The following is a 23,838-nucleotide window of genomic DNA, read 5'->3' as shown; positions in this document are numbered from 1 at the left end:
GCTGAGCGAGATACAAGACTTCACTCACACACGTGCTGTTACAGCGTGGTAGCCACGGGACCAACACAGAGGAGAAGTTGAGCTTCAACTCAGTTGTGGAAGTTGACACACTATGCTGTTTATTTTCTGCATTTAAGTCATATTGCTGAGTACCTTTTTTAAGTTGTCAACTCATGATGATGAGTAGAAGATCAGACCAGGTGCGCGCTTCTTCCACATCTGAACTGGTTGGGTCCTATAGTTACAATCTCTGCTGTTCATTTTGGGGGAAATGAACCAACTGTCAACCTGAGATTACAAGGTTGTATAACAACCTGCTGTGTTTGTGAGTCCCATAGGGCGGCGCACAGTTGGCCCAGCATCGTCAGGTTTTGGCCGATGTATGCCGTCATTGTAAATATGAATTTGTTCTTAACTGGCTTGCCTAGATAAATAAAGGTGACATTTTTATTTTAAAAATTAAGATTGATGGTGTTGTCACTTCACTCAGAGGCTCTCTTTATCAGTGGTTAGTAAACAAAACAATCCATTACAAATACCATACATACATTGTTATCTTATAGAATAATTACAATATCCTAACAATTTAGGGTGCTTTCACACTTGGTCCCTTTCAGATCATTTTTGTGAACTCAGTGCAGTTCTATTAATTTTCTGTGCAGTGTGTGAGCACTCTAAAGGAACTCAGATCCCTCAAAAGAGGCCACAAAGCAAACTGAACTGAGACCATCTTGAGAGGTGGTCTGAGTTTAGTTCGCTTGAATTTAGTGGTCCGGTTTCCTTTTTTAGGGCAATGTGAACACACCGCTCCGCAATGCAACACCGTTTCCCCTGCCATAACCCCTCACATTGGTTCCTCAAACAAGAGAAGATGTGCAGGTTCGTGGAAAAAAAATGTGTGCCATTTTTGGATGCACAGAAATAAAAAAAATATTTGTAGTGTTTTCAGTTCAGATTAATTGTTTTCAATATTTGTTCTATCGGCTAAGAGAGCTTCATAAATTGTTTATTGGATTGTGGGGTTTGAATAGTGTGAGGACGACAACATATTTGGTGAGAATCATAACATTGGGTACAAAATCAATTCTAGCTGAATTCTATTTTAGGGGCAGTAGTCTACATTGGGTGTACAATTTTCAATTACAGCATTATTTAATCTGCAGTTATTCTTCTGATAGGCCTATTTTATTTTGTTACTATCAAAATGTAAATATTATTGGTATCTTCTGATTACAATTATTATGTCAGATTTTAACCAAATGCAATCTATTAACTTCCAAAATGTAAGTAGGTGTCTAGATGTCCGATAACATGTTCTGATGGAATGGCTTGTCCTGCAGTTTGTGAAAACCCAGAGTGCATTGAGTGAATGTTGTAAAATGATCTTGGTTCCTTTCTGAATGTAGCAATGTGAATGCAAAGAGGACTGAGACCACAAAATGGGTGAAGTGAACTGGCAGAAGAGTTGAGTCCTCATTCAATGGCATGGGCAGTGTGAATACAACGATAACTAAGTTATTTTTGCTTCTTTTTTTTTTTTTTTACTCCAGAGTTCTCTTTTAAAGAGGACTGAGATCTGTTATTTTGGAGGACTATATGTGAAAACACCCTTAGAGCTCATCCGAAATGGGTAGAAAACATGTACCATGCTGTTTCTCTGTGAGAGAGTCTAATGGCTTCAGTGCTGCGTCGTGAGGGGCCGTTTTGGATAATGTTTAGTCCGTTTCGTACTGGAATGATGTTGTCCAATTAACATAGGAAGAAAAACAGGATGTTGACTGAATTAACTAGTTGCTGAGGATGCAGTGACAATTGTTGCTATTGTATTTGATTTTGTATAAAATGTTCCACATCTTTATTGTGCCTCATCCTCCACTGCTGATTTAAGTTCTTCTATCAGTACATAGTACACATTAGACTCTCTCACAGAGTTTTAAATCTGTTTAGGCTTAAAGCATGTGCACTTGTTTCTCAAACAAATAGTGGTAGATGGGGCTTTCTATTGTCATTTTGTCAGTTGTTGATGTGCCAAGTTAAAAGAAGAATGCTACTTGGTTAGAATAATATTGAAAAGCCTACTTAGTAAATAGGCCTAGCCTAATTTATTGTGACAATAAGTAGGCCTAGCTGTATGTAATCTCGTCCTCCAGCCGGCACTCTCTTGCAATTAAACTTGGGAACGATGGTTAAGCTGTAGGGCAATTCTACAGTAACAGAATTATGCTGAGACCGTGTACCTACACTATTCTTCAAGGAAATCTGTTTTTATAAAATGTTCAGTTGAAATTGTTCAAAGTTGTGCATGTGGAAAGTTGTACGGTTTGTTTAACTTTGCAACCATTGATTTTTGTTTGACACACATTTTAAAGTGACAAATCGGAGTCTAAGTATCATTCTCTTATTGTGGAATTGCCCTGTAGTAGCCTAGAGCCATTCTGAAGTAGGCTAGCCCATACCCAATGTATCTTACCACTCATTGTACTTCATTATATCCATTTCGGCATTTTCCTATATCCCGTTCCCTGACAGTCCTACTAAAAATGTGTCTATGTCCCTCCCTCCTGACACCAGTTGGCCTGGACTGCCCCTCTGTGGGGCTGTTACCAGTTGTTGTTGGGGTCTGAATATTTTTAGCGGGTACAGACGTGCGTTTTAATTTAGCAGCACTTTACACTTGTTGACGAAAGGGTGGGCTTCTCAGCACCCAGATCTCACTGAGCAGGAAGAGGAAGAGACGCAGAACGGTACACCAGGTGCAGGAGCCTGACTGGTCTGCAGCCCCAACACACATTTCAGCTGTCGCCAGAGAGACGTGACAACCCCACTGCCACTCATCATTTCAGAGTGGCAGTCACCCAGTCGACCAGTTTTGCAATTTGCTTCTCTGATGAGTTGCAATTTTGTTTGTTAGTTAACCTATATGTTGGTAAGTTTGTCAGTGAAATGTAGTCATTTTAGATGTTATGACGCTCCTGTCCAATAGTGAGTAATTGTAAGTTGGTCAGTAACATGAGCTAGCAGCATGCATCTCAATGAAATGCCACATAGTGTTTAAGCTAACACACTGTCGACACCGATACTGTATTTAGACATTCATTGCAGTACTCGACAGAATTCTTGACTGAAGGTTCTGCATATATCTATTTTGAAGTGAAAGAGCAAGTTACCCAGGGGGCGTGAACATCTACTCAAGTCTCAACCAACTCAAACATTATAAACGGGGGTTTAGAAGAAAACAGCCTAGCCTACTTAGTTCTGACTCCAGGGCTCAGTTGTTGAAAACTGAGCATTCTCTGACTGGAAATAATGATCAGCAGATCACTTCTCTCCTTGTGCTTATCGGGTCACATGGTGAGGAGAATGCAGGTCAGGGGCATTAAGGCAGTCCTCATGGTACATCTGTTGCCCCCTGCCTTAAGAGCTGGCCTGTTGGTTTCAATTGACAAAGTGGGTCCAGATTAGCCTATGTTTTGGAGTCATTTGCATCACACCTTGAAATTAAACTAGGGAAGAGACTGCTGCTGAAAATACAGAAATCTAACATCCCTTAATACTGCCGTTGTTGTGTTTTGATGAGACTGAAAGTGAATGATGTCTTGCTCCATGGTTTGTATACAGTCTGTCTCAGTAGGCCTGTCCCTTCCTCTCTCTGGGTGTTTGCTGTTACTTTACCAGCAGCACGGTGTGCAAGTTCAAATAAGTTTCAGTTCTCTCTGCAGTTAGTGGTTCTCTTTGAAGGTCTGCGTGATCTATGATGAATCTCTCATGCTCACCCCCATCATGAGCCTAGAATGAGACTACCATCCCAAGACGTTGCTCGGTGGAGTGCACAATCCTGTAATGTGCACATATTTTGTGGCTGTTTAGACGGACGTTAGCTAGTGAAAGAGGACATGTGGTTCAACTTCCACTTTGCGCTCTGCATGACTTCACTACCTAAACGGACAGTTTAGCCTGTAGGAGCTATTTGCTATTTCTTATATGACTTGCATTGTAATTATGTGACAGCTTTGAAAAAAGTCTGTCAATAGAAGTTAGTGCTATCAGAATAATGTGCCCTGAAGTTGTCTCCATGTTAGCCTCAATAGGGTTTCCTTTATCTACAGGCAGGATCCGTTCAGGCAGGATCAGTTCAGGCATATAGATTCCAAGGGTGTATCTGGGCCGGCTGTCTTGTCAGTGTAGCCCAACTGGGATGCCACGAGAATGGAGAGGCTGGGGCCAGAGTGAGTTTGCAGCTGAGTGAGAAGTGAAGTGGCCTGGCTGCCAAAGGCAGCATGCCAGAGATTTGAATAATGAATGTGAGGGGAGCAATGGAAAAGCCCAGTCATGAGGAAGGTGCCAGTAACCAAGGAAAGCCGTGTAAGTGTTGGCTTGATTGATTTCAAACAGTGACTGCTGATGTAGCCTCTAGATGATATGAAAAGTGGCAGTTGTAATGAGTGATCATTAAGCTGTAGGCTAGGATGAGAATCAGACAAGCACTGTGTCAGTGCATTTTCACCCACAGGTCCTTCTCAGTGTATTCAACTACAAATGAATGAACAAAAGCCAAATGAGGCTTTGCAATTGAGTTGGTGAAATATTCAGGTGTGTGTGTGTGTGTATGTATGTATGTACAGTGGAGAGAACAAGTATTTGATACACTGTCTATTTTGCAGGTTTTCCTGCTTACAAAGCATCTAGAGGTTTGTAATTTTTATCATAGGTACACTTCAACTGTGAGAGACTTAATCAAAAATCCAGAAAATCACATTGTATGATTTTTAAGTAATTAATTTGCATTTTATTGCCTGACATAAGTATTTGATACGTCAGAAAAGCAGAATTTAATATTTGGTACAGAAACCTTTGTTTGCAATTACAGAGATCATACGTTTCCTGTAGTTCTTGACCAGGTTTGCACACACTACAGCAGGGATTTTGGCCCACTCCTCCATACAGACCTTCTCCAGATCCTTCAGGTTTCGGGGCTGTCGCTGGGCAATACGGACTTTCAGCTCCCTCCAAAGATGTTCTATTGGGTTCAGGTCTGGAGACTGGCTAGGCCACTCCAGGACCTTGAGATGCTTCTTACGGAGCCACTCCTTAGTTGCCCTGGCTGTGTGTTTCGGGTCGTTGTCATGCTGGAAGACCCAGCCACGACCCATCTTCAATGCTCTTACTGAGGGAAAGAGGTTGTTGGCCAAGATCTGGCGATACATGGCCCCATCCATCCTCCCCTCAATATGGTGCAGTCATCCTGTCCTCTTTGCAGAAAAGCATCCCCAAAGAATGATGTTTCCACCTCCATGCATCACGGTTGGGATTGTGTTCTTGGGGTTGTACTCATCCTTCTTCCTCCTCCAAACACGTCGAGTGGAGTTTAGACCAAAAAGCTCTATTTTTGTCTCATCAGACCACATGACCTTCTCCCATTCCTCCTCTGGATCATCCAGATGGTCATTGGCAAACTTCAGACGGGCCTGGACATGCGCTGGTTTGAGCAGGGGGACCTTGCGTGCACTGCAGGATTTTAATCCATGACGGCGTAGTGTGTTACTAATGGTTTTCTTTGAGACTGTGGTCCCAGCTCTCTTCAGGTCATTGACCAGGTCCTGCCGTGTAGTTCTGGGCTGATCCCTCACCTTCCTCATGATCATTGATGCCCCACGAGGTGAGATCTTGCATGGAGCCCCAGACCGAGGGTGATTGACCGTCATCTTGAACTTCAGCAATTTCTAATAATTGTGCAAACAGTTGTTGCCTTCTCACCAAGCTGCTTGCCTATTGTCCTGTAGCCCATCCCAGCCTTGTGCAGGTCTACAATTTTATCCCTGATGTCCTTACACAGCCCTCTGGTCTTGGCCATTGTGGAGAGGTTGTAGTCTGTTTGATTGAATGTGTGGACAGGTGCAATTAATACAGGTAATGAGTGGAGAACAGGAGGGCTTCTTAAAGAAAAACTAACAGGTCTGTGAGAGCCGGAATTCTTACTGGATGGTAGGTGATCAAATACTTATGTCATCCAATAAAATGCAAATTAATTACTTAAAATCATACAATGTGATTTTCTGGGTTTTTGCTTTAGATTCCGTCTCTCACAGTTGAAGTGTACCTATGATAAAAATTACAGATCTCTACATGCTTTGTAAGTAGGAAAACCTGCAAAATCGGCAGTGTATCAAATACAGTGCCTTGCGAAAGTATTCGGCCCCCTTGAACTTTGCGACCTTTTGCCACATTTCAGGCTTCAAACATAAAGATATAAAACTGTATTTTTTTGTGAAGAATCAACAACAAGTGGGACACAATCATGAAGTGGAATGACGTTTATTGCATATTTCAAACTTTTTTAACAAATCAAAAACTGAAAAATTGGGCGTGCAAAATTATTCAGCCCCTTTACTTTCAGTGCAGCAAACTCTCTCCAGAAGTTCAGTGAGGATCTCTGAATGATCCATTGTTGACCTAAATGACTAATGATGATAAATACAATCCACCTGTGTGTAATCAAGTCTCCGTATAAATGCACCTGCACTGTGATAGTCTCAGAGGTCCGTTAAAAGCGCAGAGAGCATCATGAAGAACAAGGAACACACCAGGCAGGTCCGAGATACTGTTGTGAAGAAGTTTAAAGCCGGATTTGGATACAAAAAGATTTCCCAAGCTTTAAACATCCCAAGGAGCACTGTGCAAGCGATAATATTGAAATGGAAGGAGTATCAGACCACTGCAAATCTACCAAGACCTGGCCGTCCCTCTAAACTTTCAGCTCATACAAGGAGAAGACTGATCAGAGATGCAGCGAAGAGGGACAGGGAAGATGGTTAAAATTGATGGGAAGATGGATGGAGCCAAATACAAGACCATTCTGGAAGAAAACCTGATGGAGTCTGCAAAAGTCCTGAGACTGGGACGGAGATTTGTCTTCCAACAAGACAATGATCCAAAACATAAAGCAAAATCTACAATGGAATGGTTCAAAAATAAACATATCCAGGTGTTAGAATGGCCAAGTCAAAGTCCAGACCTGAATCCAATCGAGAATCTGTGGAAAGAACTGAAAACTGCTGTTCACAAATGCTCTCCATCCAACCTCACTGAGCTCGAGCTGTTTTGCAAGGAGGAATGGGAAAAATGTCAGTCTCTCGATGTGCAAAACTGATAGAGACATACCCCAAGCGACTTACAGCTGTAATCGCAGCAAAAGGTGGCGCTTCAAAGTATTAACTTAAGGGGGCTGAATAATTTTGCACGCCCAATTTTTCAGTTTTTGATTTGTTAAAAAAGTTTGAAATATCCAATAAACGTCGTTCCACTTCATGATTGTGTCCCACTTGTTGATTCTTCACAAAAAAATACAGTTCGATATCTTTATGTTTGAAGCCTGAAATGTGGCAAAAGGTCGCAAAGTTCAAGGGGGCCGAATACTTTCGCAAGGCACTGTACTTGTTCTCCCCACTGTATGTATGTATGTAATGTATGTATGTATGTATGTATGTATGTATGTATGTATGTATGTATGTATGTATGTATGTATGTATGTATGTATGTATGTATGTATGTATGTATGTATGTATGTATGTATGTATGTATGTATGTATGTATGTATGTATGTATGTATGTATGTATGTATGTATGTATGTATGTATGTATGTATGTATGTATGTATGTATGTATGTATGTATGTATGTATGTATGTATGTATGTATGTATGTATGTATGTATGTATGTATGTATGTATGTATGTATGTATGTATGTATGTATGTATGTATGTATGTATGTATGTATGTATTTACTGTAGGTATGTATTTGTTTCCTTTATGCTTAGAGCCTCGTTGGGCCTCTGTGAACAGGGGCGTGTTGATCTGCGACGAGTGCTGTAGTGTTCATCGGAGTCTGGGCAGACACAGCTCCCAAGTGCGTCACCTGACTCACACACCATGGGCTCCTACACAGCTACAGGTAAGATCCCCAACACACACACACCCCTTTACTGTGGTCAAAGCTATCCCCTTTTCTGCTTTTGTGATAGAACAGGCTGTTGGTATGTTTAGTTTAATTGATCATATCTTTGTCTTTTAATCAGATGGTTCAGATGTTATACAACAACAGTGCAAATTCGATATGGGAACACTCTCTACTGGACCCAGCGTCTGTGATGAGTGGGAAACGCAAGGCCAACCCTCAGGACAAAGTACAGTGAGTCATGAGTGTTTGATGGCTGCTTAGTGAGCCAGGAGTGTACACTTATTCACAAGTGAAGGAGGGACATTTGGCCCAGTTGCACTAGTACCCTTTTCACACTACTGAGCTGATACGAACCATGCTAAACTGCATTGACCTGGTTACACATTCCCCAAAGTGCTGGTTTGGGTCAGCACGATAGCGTGACAAGGGTATTGGGAACTTAAGAGTGAGTGTTGCTTGAAATTGAAGTGCTGGATATCCTCCCACGAGGCTCTTTACTCCATTTCTCTGCTGTTTACCCCCTCTTCTTTTTGTCATTCCCATAGCCCAAATAAGACAGAGTTCATAAAGGCCAAATACCAAATGCTGGCGTTTGTCCACCGGATGCCTTGTCGAGATGACGACAGCTTCACTGCCAAGGACTTAAGCAAGGTGAGATCTCGGCCACTCTGTGCTAATGAAGGTTTATTTGGCTTGAATGAGCAATATTTTACTAATAGATGTTGATTTTATTTTCTCTCAGCAACTTCACTCCAGTGTCCGAACTGGTAACCTGGAGACATGTCTGAGGTTACTCTCTCTGGGAGCCCAGGCCAACTTCTTTCACCCAGTAAGACTCTATGATCACTCATCTCATTTCTCCCCTATCTAGCTTCTAAACATATCCTTAACAGCATGTTAATACTACATTTTTACTACCAGTATTACTGTTTTGCTCACAGGTACAAGAGCAACTTAATAGAACACTGCTTGTGGAAAAAAAACATTCCAAAAAGGAATTATTTTCATAGGTTTAACCTTTTGTGGCATAGTGTTTATGCCGCAAGCAGTGTGAACAGACCCTTACCCTTTCTCACACCCTATCTATGTGTTGAAGTCTTTCTTTCTTCCTAGTTTTAATTGTTCCCGTATGGGTGGTGTCTTACCTTTCCTTCAGGAAAAAGGGAATACGCCGCTGCATGTGGCTGCCAAGGCAGGCCAGGTGTTTCAGGCCGAGCTGCTGACAGTCTACGGGGCCGACCCCGGCGCCCCCGACACCAGCGCCAAGACTCCCATTGACTATGCAAGGTACTGCAGCATCCAGCCTTTTAAAGGGATAGTTCACCATTCAGAATATTAAACTTATTTTTATCCAAGTCATAAATAAGAGTGTGGCTTTGCTACCAGGCTGGCTGTTATGGGTAAGAAGAGGCATAACTGGTTTCTCTCGTGTGTTTCTCAGGCAAGCTGGCTACCATGACCTGGCTGATAGGCTGGTGGAGATTCAGTATGAACTTACCGACAGACTGGCTTTCTATCTCTGTGGAAGAAAGCCTGGTAAGTGACGAGAGTCCTTCGCCTTCTCAAGCTAGGGTGCAAGCCTTGTGTGTCCATTTTTACAAACCTCTGTCAGCTGCAGTTTTTTGCTTGCTAAATCAACACACACTCAATGTTTGCAGCCTAGTCTCGGGGGTTACTCAACATCACATACGGTAACTCCCATGAGTTCAGATCACAACAATCCATATTATGTCCGTGCTTGCTTTCAGATCATAAAAATGGCCAACACTTCATCGTCCCACAGATGGCCGACAGGTAAGGAAGCATTGTGTAGGTCAATGCATAATATACTATTCTGGTCCCAGACTGTTTGTGCTGTATAGCCAACCCCTATGTTTGTTGTCATGCCAAATGGCAACCAGAGGATTTGTCAAAAAAGTTTAAACAGATCTGGGACCAGACTAATGAAATATATCACTTTATGGGGATCATTCTTAGATAAAATATATATATATATATATATAAAAATAAATAAATAAACCATGAGCTGTTTCTTTGACCGTGCAATCCAACTCTTGGGCCTGCCAGGACATGTTCTGTGGCTTTTTGTAACAAGCATGACAGGAAATAGGCCAAAACAGTTGTTTCATAGTTAAAACAACAAAATTATTGTTATAATAATGCATATCTGAGAAAAATCTGACATTTCTGGTCTTATTATAGCATAGTTCTGGTATTTGAACTCAAATGAAGCATGTTCTCTTTTTGTATTGCTCTCTTTTGATGGATAAGGAACATGTAAGTATTTGATCATAATGCGATTTGACCATTTTCCCTCCCATTCTAAATCAGAGGCTAAGCAGATGTATTTTTTTCCCATCTACAGCAGTTTAGATTTATCAGAACTGGCAAAGGCAGCCAAGAAGAAACTCCAGTCTGTAAGTGTTCTAGTCATTCAGGTTTTGATTGTAATATCATACAGTACATAATGCATAGAGACGCATATAATGTAACCAAAGCATATCATAGAACTAGTTCTGGTTTGATTTCTCACAAATTTCATTTCAGCTCAGTAATCATTTGTTTGAGGAGCTGGCGATGGACGTGTATGACGAGGTGGACAGACGGGAGACGGATGCAGGTAAGACACACTGAGGGACCGACAGTGATGTGGAGTAACATCAGTGCATGTTTCTTAGCATTTAGTCCACCATGTCCAGTTAAACATCTTGATGGTGTTCATTAGGCAACAAACTGAAGAAAACCGACTGAAACTGGGAGGGACTACCTTGACTTGTCCAATAAGAAACAGGCATTTTTTGTTTCCTGTTGCAAAAAGTTTTCTGTTTACGTTTCCTAATAAACATGGCCTTGATGCAACACCCCTATGTTCTGCACAGTATGGCTGGCAACACAGAACCACAGCACGCTGGTGACAGACACCACCGTGGTGCCTTTCCTTCCTGTGAACCCAGAGTACTCATCAACACGAAACCAGGCAAGCCTGCTGCATACTGTGGATATAGATACTTTTGTTTCAACTGTATATTCTCCCCTCTGTTTTTCTCCCTCCCTTTAAATATGACCGGTTCTCTCAGTTTCAAATGAAAGTTTATTGTTCACGTACACCGTTTAGCAGACGTTATAGTGGGTGCAGAAAAATGCTTATATTACCAGGTCCTAACAATGCAGTAAGATGTCAAACGAGTAAGTAAGTAAATAAATACATCAGGAAATGTCATCAGATGCAATAGGAAAGGATACATTATGTATAATATTTCTTTCTCCAGGGACGGCAAAAACTTGCGAGATTCAATGCACATGAATTTGCAACACTTGTCATCGACATATTAAGTGACGCGAAGCGTCGACAGCTGGGAAACTCTACGACGAGTCCCAAAGGTAGAGTACTGGACAATAATGGATCTACTACCTCTCTCTCACACGCACATAGCTCACACGCATGCAATCAAAATTGTTCTTTCGACGAAATGAGAAAGGTGCCCCATTTTATTTATTTTCTCATTTGCTGCTTTGTGCTTACAGAAAACATTGAACTTATCCTAAAAAGCGTGAGCATCCGGCGCGGCAGTGAGGGTCTGGACAATGACCAGCCGGACTACGACAGTGTGGCCTCTGACGAGGACACGGATCAGGAGCCACCCTCGGGCAAGGACCGGACCAAGGTAACTAACGCGATGGCGTAGCACGCAAACCAAGTAAAGGATTTCAAGTACAGGACTGTATGGAAACTGAAATTGAGCACCTGCAGTCTGGCTTTTCAATCGCTGACTTTTTCCTCTACAGAGTCTGGACTCGGACCTGTCAGACGGACCTGTCACGGTGCAGGAGTTCCTGGAGGTGAAGCACGCCCTGTCTGCCTCGGAGGCCAAGATCAAGCAGCTGATGAAGGTCAACAGCAACTTAAGCGGCGAACTGCGACTGATGCAGAAAAAGGTACCACCCACTGCAGAGATCCACCAATCAGATCACTAACACCACCGGTCCGGTCCGTCCGCCTCTTGGCCGATGAGATGGAGGGCTGGACTCGGGGAGGCACTGTGGTTGGTCAGCCGAGCTCTGGTCCCTCCCCCATGCAGTAACCTCCCCACCCTTCTTATGAGGGTCCTAACCAGTAACCACCAGACTGCTGGGGAGGTTCTCCTGCAAGGCAAGACTCTCCCTCTTGCTCCACCGTTTGGGACAGCATGTTTCAGTCCATGTTCAGACAATGGCTTCTATAGCTTGACTTATTATTATTATTATTATTATTATTTTTATTTTTTTTACTTGTGTTAAATAGATGCATTCTTGCGCCACTGCATTGTGGAAAACCATATCCCTCCTCCCCTGAATACAGTGTATGATACAGTAAAACCCATGTTATTTCATATGGTATGACTAACAGGCATGCTCAAGTAATCAGCATGACATCACTCGCACTGTGAGTTTCCATCCCCTTGTCGTTCCCACAGTGACTAACATGGCAAGCATAGCATCGGTCATTTTTAATAAGGGTTTTTGTTTTTACACTTAAAAAAAAAAATGTCGCTCATCAGAATTGTCCACTTGAAGGTGTGAGATCACACCGGTCTTACTTTTACACAGGTGCCACATTTACCTTGTCAAACGAAAAGGTCCCATTGTTCCTCTGTTGTGGTAAATATTATTTACAGCCCAGGAGTACAGTCACTTCCAGAGTTCAGCATAGTGGGTGTTAACAGAATGTTTTGCTCTAACCTGGAGTCTTCCCTACCTCTATGACCCCAATAATGTATCATACTAAATCCCACAATCCGGAGTTTGTTTCAGCTCAACAGCAGTCCCACCACTTGATTTGGAATAGACCAAACTATAATTTCCTCCAATCAACAGCTGCCTGTCGACCTAAAAAGCGTACATGGTGTGACAAACGGCCTTTAAAAGGACCGATTTGAGAAACCCTAGAAATATGGGGAATGCCTTTACAAGGTGGTGAGCTGTTTTGAATAGCTGTTTTTGTAGCCACAGCAGCCATACAGGCTCCGGATCGTGGCTTTGAACCACTTTGCCCTGGGTCGTGAATACTATTGTTCTATGGGACAAACAGTACAAGCCAAACTGGGATTCCTCAGTGGTGGATGTGTACAGTATGTGATTTAGCTATGTGGGCTGGCATTGTTTTAACTGATAGGATACTCTGTCTTAGCTGTCAGAGAACTTCCCCCTTGCCCTCTATGAATGAAATGGCACACTTCACCCTGCATTAGATTTCAACCAGACCATAGAGTTGGATAGAGTGCGCACTTGCAAAAGCCTGTTTTGGAATGTGCAGCGTCATTGAGGTCTTACACTGTTTTAAACTAGTCAACTGAGTGGGACTTCCTATGGGTTCAATTGGATCACAGAATTCCATCCAGGTCAGTAGGAGGGATCAGCCAATTAATTTTACTCCTGAGAAAACATTCCAGCACGGCAGGTGGCAGTAAATCAACAAACTTGGGTTTATGCCCGTTCAGACTATATAAACTCCAGCACGGTAGGTGGCGGTATGCATCTCTTCATTTTGTTTATGAACCACTAGTAATCTCATAGAAGTAGAAGAATAAGAAATGTACTACTTTAAAATTGAAAGCCCACTGTAGACGGGTTGGTTGTTTAGCAACAATACCCATGCGTGTGCAACTATGCGGCAAAACAGATGGGGTTGGCTTAGACTGTTGACAACATGTAAACTATATTTATTCTCCAAATGTTTATTGAAAACATAAATACATTTGCACCATGAGCACTTGTTGTCTCGCAAATACATTGTTACAGTTGTTGGTTAGCTAGCTAGCAAATTCTATCCATATTCGCATAGCCATGATATCAGTCAAAACACCTAAAAGCAAGACATGGTATCACTAACCAGATACAAGCTGAAATGAGACACCTACGTTTCCCCACAAGTCAAATTCTTGTCATTGTTGCTAGCTATCTGACCATTCAGAATCAACCAGTCAGTGATGTTCCTCGTGCTGTCACAGGAGCAATATTGGAAAAGTGGGGGTGTGCCCTCTTTCCAACTCTATGAACCAGATAATGCAATTGCACAAGATGGAGAACACTGATGGGGTCATATCTCTTTGACTATCAAGATCTAACAGGGTCTTTGTATTTTCTGGATGCCTCTCTGCCACTGTCTGGGCATCCCTGGCACACAATTTTTGTCCCTGGTACTCATATCTTATCTGTCAATCATCTCAAACAGAGACGGGAGCTATCTGAACTGCCTGGCTTGCCTGGTGCCCTTTCTGCTTTCTCTTGCTGTGATTTGAGTGGAGTTTTTCGAATGCCTAGCATGAGTAACACCAGGGGGGGACATGATTAACAAGAAGATTAACTATTTTAATTAGCATGTTATAAAGACATAAGTAGTAGCCTATAACATTGGACTTAGCTTAGTACAGATTGATGCTGACGGTTCCCAACACCGGAAATCAACCATTTAGAAGTAGAGAAATGGGGGCAAATCTTAACTTTCACTTAGTCTCCCATTGACACCAATTCATGGCAAGTGAAATTCAACTTAAGTGAAAGTTAGGATTCGCCCCGTGGAGAATAAAGCATGCGTTAAAGCTAGAAAACTTAAACACCTTGCTTGCTGATAAGAAAAGCGCCCTTTTAGTGTATTTGCTGACCCGTCTCTTCCAGCTGCATTCTCTGCAAAGCGAGAACACGTCTCTCAGGCGACAGGGCCCAACCACCCATATCTATCAGGTCCCCATCAGCAGTGGGTCAGAGTACACTGACCCTCCTTCCTCCAGCCCCTCGGCCATGAAGCGCCGGCAGTCAGCGCGGGCCAGCCGGCCCATGTCCATGTCTATTTATGAGACTGGCTCGGGCCTGAAGCCCTACCTCCCCAAGGGGGAGACCCCCTACCCAGAGGAGGGTATCCCCACCCTGCAACCCTTCCTCCCACCTCATGTAAGTAAATATCCCGCAGCCAGCCTCCTTTGCCATTCGCTCTCCCATCTCCATCTTCTTGTAGTCTCCTCAACCATTTCTCATTCTCTTTTCCTGCAGCCTTTTTAAATATTTTTTTATATCTTCCGTTTTCCTTTCTGCTTTTAATTTATTTTTCTGTTTTTCTTTGGTGTACTGTAGTGTTTGCTGGTAGCTGTTATTTGGCATCTTGAACCTGATAGTGATAATCAGCCAATACAATGTCAAGCACACAGGTCACAGGCAGCTAGTCTCAACTCTGTGTCTGCTCTGAATGCCTGCAGTCTCATAGGATTCTTCTCTGGGCTGTTGGTTTCCACAGTGTTTCCTAGGCTGTGTTCCAAGACCTTTTAGAATGCATCCATCTTCTCCCTTTCTTTAAAGGGATAGTTCACCAAATTACATATTGGTTTTCTTACCCTATAAGCAGTCTATGGACAATGTATGACAGCAATCCATGCTTTGGTTTAGTTTCCCTGGCACTGTTTCCAAATGCTAATGTGTTAGCATTTGTGGCACAAATCCTATTCAAGTCACGGTACCGATATTAACATCTGTATCATCCGAAATAATCTCAAATTGATTGTGAAGCTCATAGATTTGAACATGGTGCAAAAAAAAATGCTGATATTGGTACCATAACAAATCAAAACAAAGCATGGATTGCTGTCATACCTTGTCAATAGACTGCTTACAGGGTAAGGAAACTAATGTATCATTTTGTAATTTGGGTGAACTATCCCTTTAAGATAATCACAGATCTATAGGTGCGTAGATATGTGAAAACATTTCCACTCAATTGCTTTCAGAAATCTTAGTGTGTTAGATCTGTGATGGGTGCATTTTAAGGTATTTGAACAGGGCCCTTGGAGTACTCTCTGTTCAGACATTGTCTCAGACAATATGAAAGATGTCAGAATCACACTTGTTATTTTAATTTCAATCTGAAATATTTGGAAGGTTTGTATCTCATTTCAAATAAGCATTAAACATTAACATCCCATAAAAAATGTTCAGAGTTTTTTTTATTTTTATGTCTCCATGACAAACTAACACAGAATTTCCCAAACTAGGCTCGCGACCTCATGTGGTGATTTGGAAATGGGGTCGTGAGAGAAACTCACGCTTGGTTGATAGAACTGGGTTTATGTCAATAACCTCCAGTAGTCGCTAGATGTGGTTGTAATAAACAGAGCGGTTTTTGTTTTCTGCCTACAAATATGGCTCTACCGTTTGAACTGTTTAAGCTACAAAATATTATGACCCTGTCACTGAAAGATAAAACTCATGTCTTCTGTTTCCCTCTACAATGCCCACAATCTTTATTAAAACAAGTGCACAAGACCAAGCACTAAAACAGAAGGGGGGAGAAGAACGTCATCAATGATGGTGTTCTTTTCTACACAGAAGACCATAAAAAATCATTATGATCTTCTGAACTACCTTTCTGATGCATTTCAGTCTCTTCAAACCTTCAGCTTGAGATACTGTCAAAAATGGTGTCAGACTGATTTGCAATAGATTGTCATACCCCCAATAAATAAATAAAATTCACATTGGCCGTTGGTTACATTACTTTATTTATACTGAAATGGGGTCGGCGGGCAAAAAAAAGTTTGAACCCTTGAACTAACATTAATTTATGGTTCTAAATCCTGGTGTGTATAAATTCATTTTTAAACAAAAGGAATTTGGTGTTTTTGTAATTGAACTAAACTGTTCTGGTATTTCGAGAGGCATTCCGGGATTGGTACATCTCCACTCACTGGATGATTTTAGGTACACCCATCTAGTACCAGGTCAAACCCCCCTTTGCCTCCAGAACAGACTGAATTCTTTGGGGCATTCTACAAGGTGTCTGGAACGTTCCACAGGGATGTTGGTCCATGCTGACGTGATGGCATCATGCAGTTGCTGCAGATTGGACGGTGGTACATTCATGCTGTGAACAGCCTGTTCCATCTCATCCTAAAGATGCTCTATTGGGTAGAGGTCTGAGGACTGTGCAGACAGTGCAGACTAAACCGAACTCACTGTTATGTTCCAGGCAATGTTTTTCCACTCCTCAATTGTCTGGTATTGTTGATCGCTTGCCCACTGGAGCCGCTTTTTCTTGTTTCTAGCTGATAGGTGTGGAACCCGGTGTGTTCGTCTGATGCAATAGCCCATCCGTGACAAGGATCGACGAGTTGTGCGTTCTGAGATGCCGTTTCTGCACATGACTGTTGTACTGCGCGGTTATTTGTCGCCCGCCTGGTTCTTGCCATTCTCCTTTCGATCTCATCAACGAGCTGTTTTCGCCCACAGGACTGCCGCTGACTGGATGTTTTTTTATTTGTTGCACCATTCTCTGTAAACCCTAGACACTGTCGTGCATAACAAGCTCAGAAGGACGGCTGTTTATGAGAAACTGAATCCGGCGCGTCTGGCACCGATGATCATATCACGCTCGGTCGCTTAGGTCACTCGTTTTTGTCATTCTAACATTCAATCGAATAGTAATTGAAAGTGTTGATGCCGGTCTGCCTGCTTTATATAGCGAGCCGCAGCCACGTGACTCACTGTCGGAGCAAATTTTCGTGTCCTACTCTATCAGAACCCAAAATATAAGTTTGCTTTCCTCCATTGTTTGTGAACAATGTAATTATAAATCTACCCATCGAAGCCAGTTCCACTGCTTTTTTCCATTCATCCCTTGTAATCAGGGACTGATTTAGACCTGGGACACCTGGTGGGTGCAATTTTAATGTTTAGGTAGAACAGAAAACCAGCAGTACTCCGGACTTCGTAGGGTAAGATTTGAATAAACCCTGCTGTAGCCTGTAGCTGCAGAACATGGTTAAAACTATACTTTTTTACCTCATTGATGGTCTTTCCTTCTGTCTATGGATTTTATAATGGTTGCATTTATCTAGCCCCACCACTCAGGTGTTTACAAAAACAAGTGGTGGAGTGACTGCCTTGTTGTTTTTCGAATCCCGGAATGCCCCTTTCAATATTGCTATGAAACAATCTTGTACTATGCAGTATCAAAGGTAGAATATGTTCATTGTCTAGATGTTTAAAATGTTCTAGGTATGGGATGAGGTCCAGTATTCCCAGATCCAACATGGCAATGATTGTAATGCAGTTATTCAAGTCAAATGTCTTGTCATACAGTCTCATTTATCATCACATTTTATGGTTTTCTTCATTCTTACTTTGATTTTGGTTTCTTAAAGATTTGTTTTTATTAAAAATGTATTTTAGTACTCCCAAAAACTGTTACTTGCATTAAGTCTTTGTTCATGGGAGCACTAACAATTCTTATTTTAATTTTATTTTAATTTTTACATATAATTTGAACCCTTTTCTAGATGGGAAGGGGTGCTTTTGTGACCTCTTCATCCCTCCCCTCCTTCCCATCCACCCTGTCCTGGTCACAGGACGAAAGTGCTCAAAGGGTTAAGTACCTCCTCACTTGGTCCATGCCTCTTGACACAGCAAATCCATTGGGAGCCCTTCTCCTCCCTCCCTCCTTTTGTCCTTCATATGCTGCTTCCTCCCTACCTGTCCTGTTGCATGAGCCAAGCCACCACCCCATGGGCTGCCTTCGTTACACCACTCATACATATCTCTAGCACCACCACCACCACCCATATAGGTCTCCAGGGACGTCACCAGGACCTGGCTTTCAGGGTCCTGGTGACGTCTACGATGCCCGCCACCGCAGAAGTCAGAGCATTCTTACTTCTTGTGCCACACAGAGCTTGTGTGAAGTATCTCTACCACCACACTACATGACCAAAAGTATGTGGACACCTGCTTGTCGAACATCTCATTCCAAAATCATGGGCATTAATATGGAGTTGGTCCCCCGTTTGCTGCTATAACAGCCTCCACTCTTCTGTGAAGGCTTTCCACTAGATGTTGGAACATTGCTGTGGGGACTTGCTTCCCTTCAGCCACGAGCATTAGTGAGGTCGGGAACTGATGTTGGGCGATTAGGTCTTTCTCGCAGTCAGCGTTCCAATTCATCCCAAAGGTGTTCGATGGGGTGGAGGTCAGGGTTCTATGCAGGCCAGTCAAGTTCTTCCACACCAATCTCGACAAACCATTTTTATATGAACCTCGCTTTGTGCACGCTGGAACAGGAAAGGGCCTTCTCCAAACTGTTGCCACAAAGTTGGAAGCACAGAATCGTCTAGAATGTCATTGTATGCTGTAGCTTTAATATTTCCCTTCACTGGAACTAAGGGGCCTAGCCTGAACCATGAAAAATATCCCCATTCCATTATTCCTCCTCCACTTTACAGTTGGCACTATGCATTAGGCAAGTAGCGTTCTCCTGGCATCCGCTAAACCCAGATTCGTCCGTCGGACTGCCAGATGGTGAAGCGTGATTCATCACTGAACGCGTTTCCACTGCTCCAGAGTCCAATGGCGTCAGGCTTTACACCATTCCAGCCAACGCTTGGCGTTGTGAATGTTGATCTTAGGCTTGTGTGCGGCTGCTCGGCCATGAAAACCCATTTCATGAAGCTCCCGACAAACAGCTGACTTTGCTTCCAAAGGCAGTTTGGAACTCGGTAGTGAGTGTTGCAACCGAAGACACATGGTTTTTACGAGCTTCAGGACTCTGCGTTCCCATTCTGTTAGCTTGTGTGGCCTACCACTTTCCGTCTGAGCCGTTGTTGCTTCTAGACATTTCCACTTCACAATAACAGCCCATACAGTTGACCAGGACAGCTCTCGTAGGGCAGAAATTTGACGAACTGATTTGTTGGAAATGTAGCATCCTATGACTGTACCACGTTGAAGTCACTGAGCTCTTCAGTAAGGCCATTGTACTGCCAATTTTTTTGTCTATGGAGATAATGTGGCTGTGTGCTCTATTTTGAACCTGTCAGCAACCGGTGTGGCTGAAATATCAGAAATCACTCATTTGAAGGGGTGTCCACATACTTTTGTGTGTATATATAATCTCCACCACAACCACCCATACATCTCCACGATCATTGTCCTCATCATGCCTGTTACAATCAGCTAGAGTGTTTTCAATGAAGCAGCACTATGCGCCAAGATCACACACCCATCTCAATGCAAAGGTTTGCCTACCCTCCGTGAGACCAGTTGCCAGTTGAAGTCAGCCTATTGAGAATTTTCCCATTTTCCCAAATTCCTCATTCCTAATGCAAATTCCTTCCACATTCCAAGCTAAAATTTTGCAATACTTTTAAACTTGATGACCTCTTTTCTCCCTCTAACCAGCACATGGCCGTTGCCCAGTAAACGTCATCCAGCATGCCCTCCCTCGCCTCTAGTAACATCTAAACTCACCGGTTATCCAGGAGTCTGTCCCGCACCAAGAGGTGGGACCTGTTCAGAAGCAAACAGCCCTTAGCCCCTACCCCCTAGACACTTGTGGAGATCTGGTGAAGGTTTAAGCAATATATTAACAATTCTATCTAACCTATCAGTGGGCAAGGGGAAGCTCTCAGATCTCCACAAGTGCATAAGGGCTAGGGGTTATTTCTGGACAGGGCCTTTGACTGACCAATGTGTAAAACTTCAAACCCAGTGGTAAAGAAATTGACAAAACACTTGTACAAGCTAACCCCACTTTCAGCAGTTTGCTGTATTGTGTTTGTGTGGGCTGTGGCATCTTGCCCTGCAGACAGGAAGAGGATGTTTTTTGATCGGGTCTATTGGGCTAGGCTGGAAAGGGTATGTAACTATTGTATGTGGCCTGTGTCCCCCTTTGGGTGTTTGTCTCTGCTCTTTTCTTTGAAACTCACTGCTTCTACATAGTTTCTCTTCTCTGCTGAAAGAGCGAGGAATGTGCAAGGACGCGACAGTGCAGGGTCAGTGCTGTGCGCCCAAGCTTCCAATCTGATACTAGAGTAAAGCTATTATCCACCAGTCTTGTGACGCAGCACACAATGCTTACAGGCTGGATGGAGCACGTAGTATACAGTATTGAGCACAGTTAACTTTAAATGGTCAGATACATTTGTTATCCAGCACCTCCATCAGCATCGCCTCAGTCGATGACTCAGTGCAGCTTTTAAGCTTTTGACCCAAATTAATCAGAACCTTGATTCCATGATGTCATGAAATTTATGACTCTGAATGAAAGTCTTGGATCAGAGCTCTGGAAAAGAATGGATCATGGTTCTGATGTAATTCATTGGAGGTTGTTTGTCTGATAGATATCCAGTCATTCCCTGACTTCATCTGTCTTGGAGTGTGCATTTTAAAAAGGGTGCAGCCAGCATGGCAGTGTTTGAAGCTTTTCCTGGACTACATTTGGCACTTCATTCCCTGCCATGGTTTAGGCTATTACTTTGTTAGTTTTAATATTGTCTACGAGTCTCCGTCTTTTACTAGCAGGAGTTCAAAGGTTTTCATTGACATTGGACAAGCCTAGCATCCCAACTTGGCATGGTACCAATCAATCAACCAGTGTGGTTTCTATTACAGTAGCCTATCGACATTGAATTTGCAAATGTTACCAATTTGGATAGGTTTCATATTGAGGGCAAAAAAACTAAAACAGTTTTGAACCCCGGATAACCTCTTTTTACTAACCCTGGCAATGAAATTCAAAAGGCTTCTCTGTTTTGCTTTCGATGTTGACTTGTTTTATGCATTGTCGTCTTTGTGTTTCTTTCCCATGGTTTTAGTTCATTCAATTTGTCACTGCCATACATACTATACTGTAAGTTGTTAGTGAAACTGTTTAAGAAAATTTCTGTCCAAGTTTCTATTTACGTTTATGCCTAGGTATGATGTAATGGTTTGTGCTATACCACTAGAAACTATTTTGTATGATGCATTGGCAGTTCTTGCTTGCATTTTCATTGGTATTTGTCACAGTGACAATTTGTTTTACTCTCCTTTCTCTCCCTCTCATGTTAGGCCTCTAAGATGGAGAAACAGAGCAGCATGTCAGACGGTGACTATGACAACACAACCAATGACTCTGAGTTGGAGGACTCAGGGTAGGAACACACACACTTCTGTGTGCACGGACAGCTAATTCACTGATACAAGCCACACAAAGCAAAGGCACACTGTCAGATTTGAAATCGGCCCTTCAAAGTTGCCACTGCTTCCAGTGTTACACATCAGGTGGTGAAAGTTAGGTCTGGATGTAAGGGTGCAGAGATTGTAGTAACATCCTTAATTTCGCTGTCTCTCCCCCCCCTGGCAGTGTGGGCAGGAGGGGGAGGCTTAGGAGCAGTGGCTGGCTTGGGGAGGGCAGCTCCATCCCTGAACTGGATGATCTTGAAGCCGAGCCAGACTCTGCGCTCCCCAGCACCGAGGATGTCATTCGCAAGACAGAGCAGATCACCAAGAACATCCAGGATCTGCTCCGCGCTGCACAGGAGAACAAGCACGACAGGTGAGGAAGAAGTGGCAGGTCATGAGCTCAACATCGAAAAAACAAATTAAATATAACTCCTATGTTGTAACTATCTCTATTGAGATAAAACTAGGCTTTTTCTGTCTAACAGAATTCATCACAGCTTCACAAATTCTCTATTGTGTATTCATCAAAGTACCTCCACTTCCTAGATTGAGTTCCCCCACTGTCACTGATTTGGTTACTGGAGCTCTGCATTTTGTGTGTTCTTCTCAGTTCAGTGTTTTTATTATTCCCTCTATGATTTCACCTCTGTCTTTTTCTGTGTTCTCCCACCCCGTGTCCTCTCTCGCGTGTCATTATTTCGAGGGTGTTGTGGTCCTCTGGTCTCTCCCCCTCTATTCCTGTAAGCAGACCTTGTGAGGGTGTCCGCCGGCTCAGGCACAGTCTAGGCTGTTTCAGCAGCCTGGTGCCCTGGGCCGAGAAGGCCCCCTCTCCCCTGCAGCCCCTCAACCTGCGCTCCCTCGATCCTGCCGCCTGGTACTTTACTGGCCTCTGCCCCTGCTTCTTAGGCACAGTGTCTCATCTCCCTCTCCCTCACACCTTCTCTTACACACCTTCCCTCGCTCTTACACACCTTCTCTGTCTTGCCTACCCCTGCTCGGTTGCCAAATTCTGATGACTGATTCCCTCCTTTTGCTATGTGTGGCCTGCTAGGCGTTAGTGTGTAAGGTTGATCCTAAAGAACTCACTCACCTACTCTCTTCATTACTTCCATTGCAAACATCAGTACAAACACCACTACCTCAAAACTAAACTTTTGATATTCAAGGTACCAATGATTTGTTTAGTTGGTATTTCGTTGAATATTTAGTAGTCATCTAAATTAGATAAGAGGGCTAATCAACTTTATACGATTATTTCTATATGTGTTTATGTTAGGGAATGGTGTAATGTCCAAATGAGCAATTATATTTTTTATTTTCTTGTTTTGTCATAGCTGATAGTTCATCACACATAATCAGCTCTAATCCCTCATTCCTGTCTATATTACCCATGATTTATAGCCTGGGTACCAATATGTTTCTGCTCTCTTGCCAACTCCTCAGTGCAGAAACTGATTGGCACCCAGGCTACGGTAATTATGGCAGCTGCAGTTTGACCGTGTCAGAATGCAATATTTGGAATAGCATAATAGATTAGCCAAGCACGAAGAATGGACTGCAGTTTGCTTTTCAGCATGTAGCTCTGAGTGTTGAATTGTGTTTTGCCTCTTCACCTAGACTAAAAACTCAGATCTGTCTTGTTTTGAAAATGGTTGTTTTGGGATTGCAAAACATTTTAATATAAGTTTATTTTTTTCTCCATGAAATAATGATGACATTAAAAGTCTGTCTTATTAACCTCTCTCCTCCTGATGCTTTCCTCTTAAAGCTTTATACCCTGCTCCGAAAGAATACATGTGGCTGTGACGGAAATGGCTGCCCTCTTTCCCAAGGTAAGCTCACTGAACGGTCCATGGTACCATCACACACACACACACGCAAAGGCCTTTTAACCCTTTTTCCCCTCACCTTGTATTTTATGTTTA

General features: G+C 42.8%; 1 protein-coding gene across 16 annotated transcripts in view; it reads left to right on the top strand.

Moving 5' to 3' along the window:
- git2a (GIT ArfGAP 2a) overlaps positions 1 to 23,838 on the top strand; it is a 33,134-nt gene that overhangs the window by 3,761 nt on the left and 5,535 nt on the right. For 2 of the 16 annotated variants that reach the window (XM_090237094.1, XM_021605413.3), the window contains exons 2-19: positions 7,815 to 7,948; positions 8,073 to 8,185; positions 8,500 to 8,605; positions 8,697 to 8,783; positions 9,111 to 9,241; positions 9,396 to 9,490; positions 9,703 to 9,748; positions 10,320 to 10,371; positions 10,502 to 10,574; positions 10,834 to 10,931; positions 11,224 to 11,335; positions 11,480 to 11,619; positions 11,741 to 11,890; positions 14,609 to 14,881; positions 18,256 to 18,342; positions 21,800 to 21,882; positions 22,095 to 22,286; positions 23,682 to 23,745. In XM_090237094.1, coding sequence (XP_090093220.1) covers positions 8,073 to 8,185; positions 8,500 to 8,605; positions 8,697 to 8,783; positions 9,111 to 9,241; positions 9,396 to 9,490; positions 9,703 to 9,748; positions 10,320 to 10,371; positions 10,502 to 10,574; positions 10,834 to 10,931; positions 11,224 to 11,335; positions 11,480 to 11,619; positions 11,741 to 11,890; positions 14,609 to 14,881; positions 18,256 to 18,342; positions 21,800 to 21,882; positions 22,095 to 22,286; positions 23,682 to 23,745 — 1,902 coding nt within the window. In that variant the 5' untranslated portion in view covers positions 7,815 to 7,948. Of the gene's footprint in view, positions 1 to 7,814; positions 7,949 to 8,072; positions 8,186 to 8,499; positions 8,606 to 8,696; positions 8,784 to 9,110; positions 9,242 to 9,395; positions 9,491 to 9,702; positions 9,749 to 10,319; positions 10,372 to 10,501; positions 10,575 to 10,833; positions 10,932 to 11,223; positions 11,336 to 11,479; positions 11,620 to 11,740; positions 11,891 to 14,608; positions 14,882 to 18,255; positions 18,343 to 20,149; positions 20,251 to 21,799; positions 21,883 to 22,094; positions 22,287 to 22,661; positions 22,788 to 23,681; positions 23,746 to 23,838 lie in introns of all 16 variants that reach the window. The other 14 variants (XM_090237092.1, XM_090237090.1, XR_016496527.1 and 11 more) reach the window with 9 other exon arrangements.

Source organism: Oncorhynchus mykiss, chromosome 6, assembly GCF_057628025.1.
Source record: "Oncorhynchus mykiss isolate SJ-2025 chromosome 6, ASM5762802v1, whole genome shotgun sequence".
Classification (NCBI taxonomy): domain Eukaryota; kingdom Metazoa; phylum Chordata; class Actinopteri; order Salmoniformes; family Salmonidae; genus Oncorhynchus; species Oncorhynchus mykiss.
This window is presented reverse-complemented; position numbering and strand designations above follow the sequence as displayed.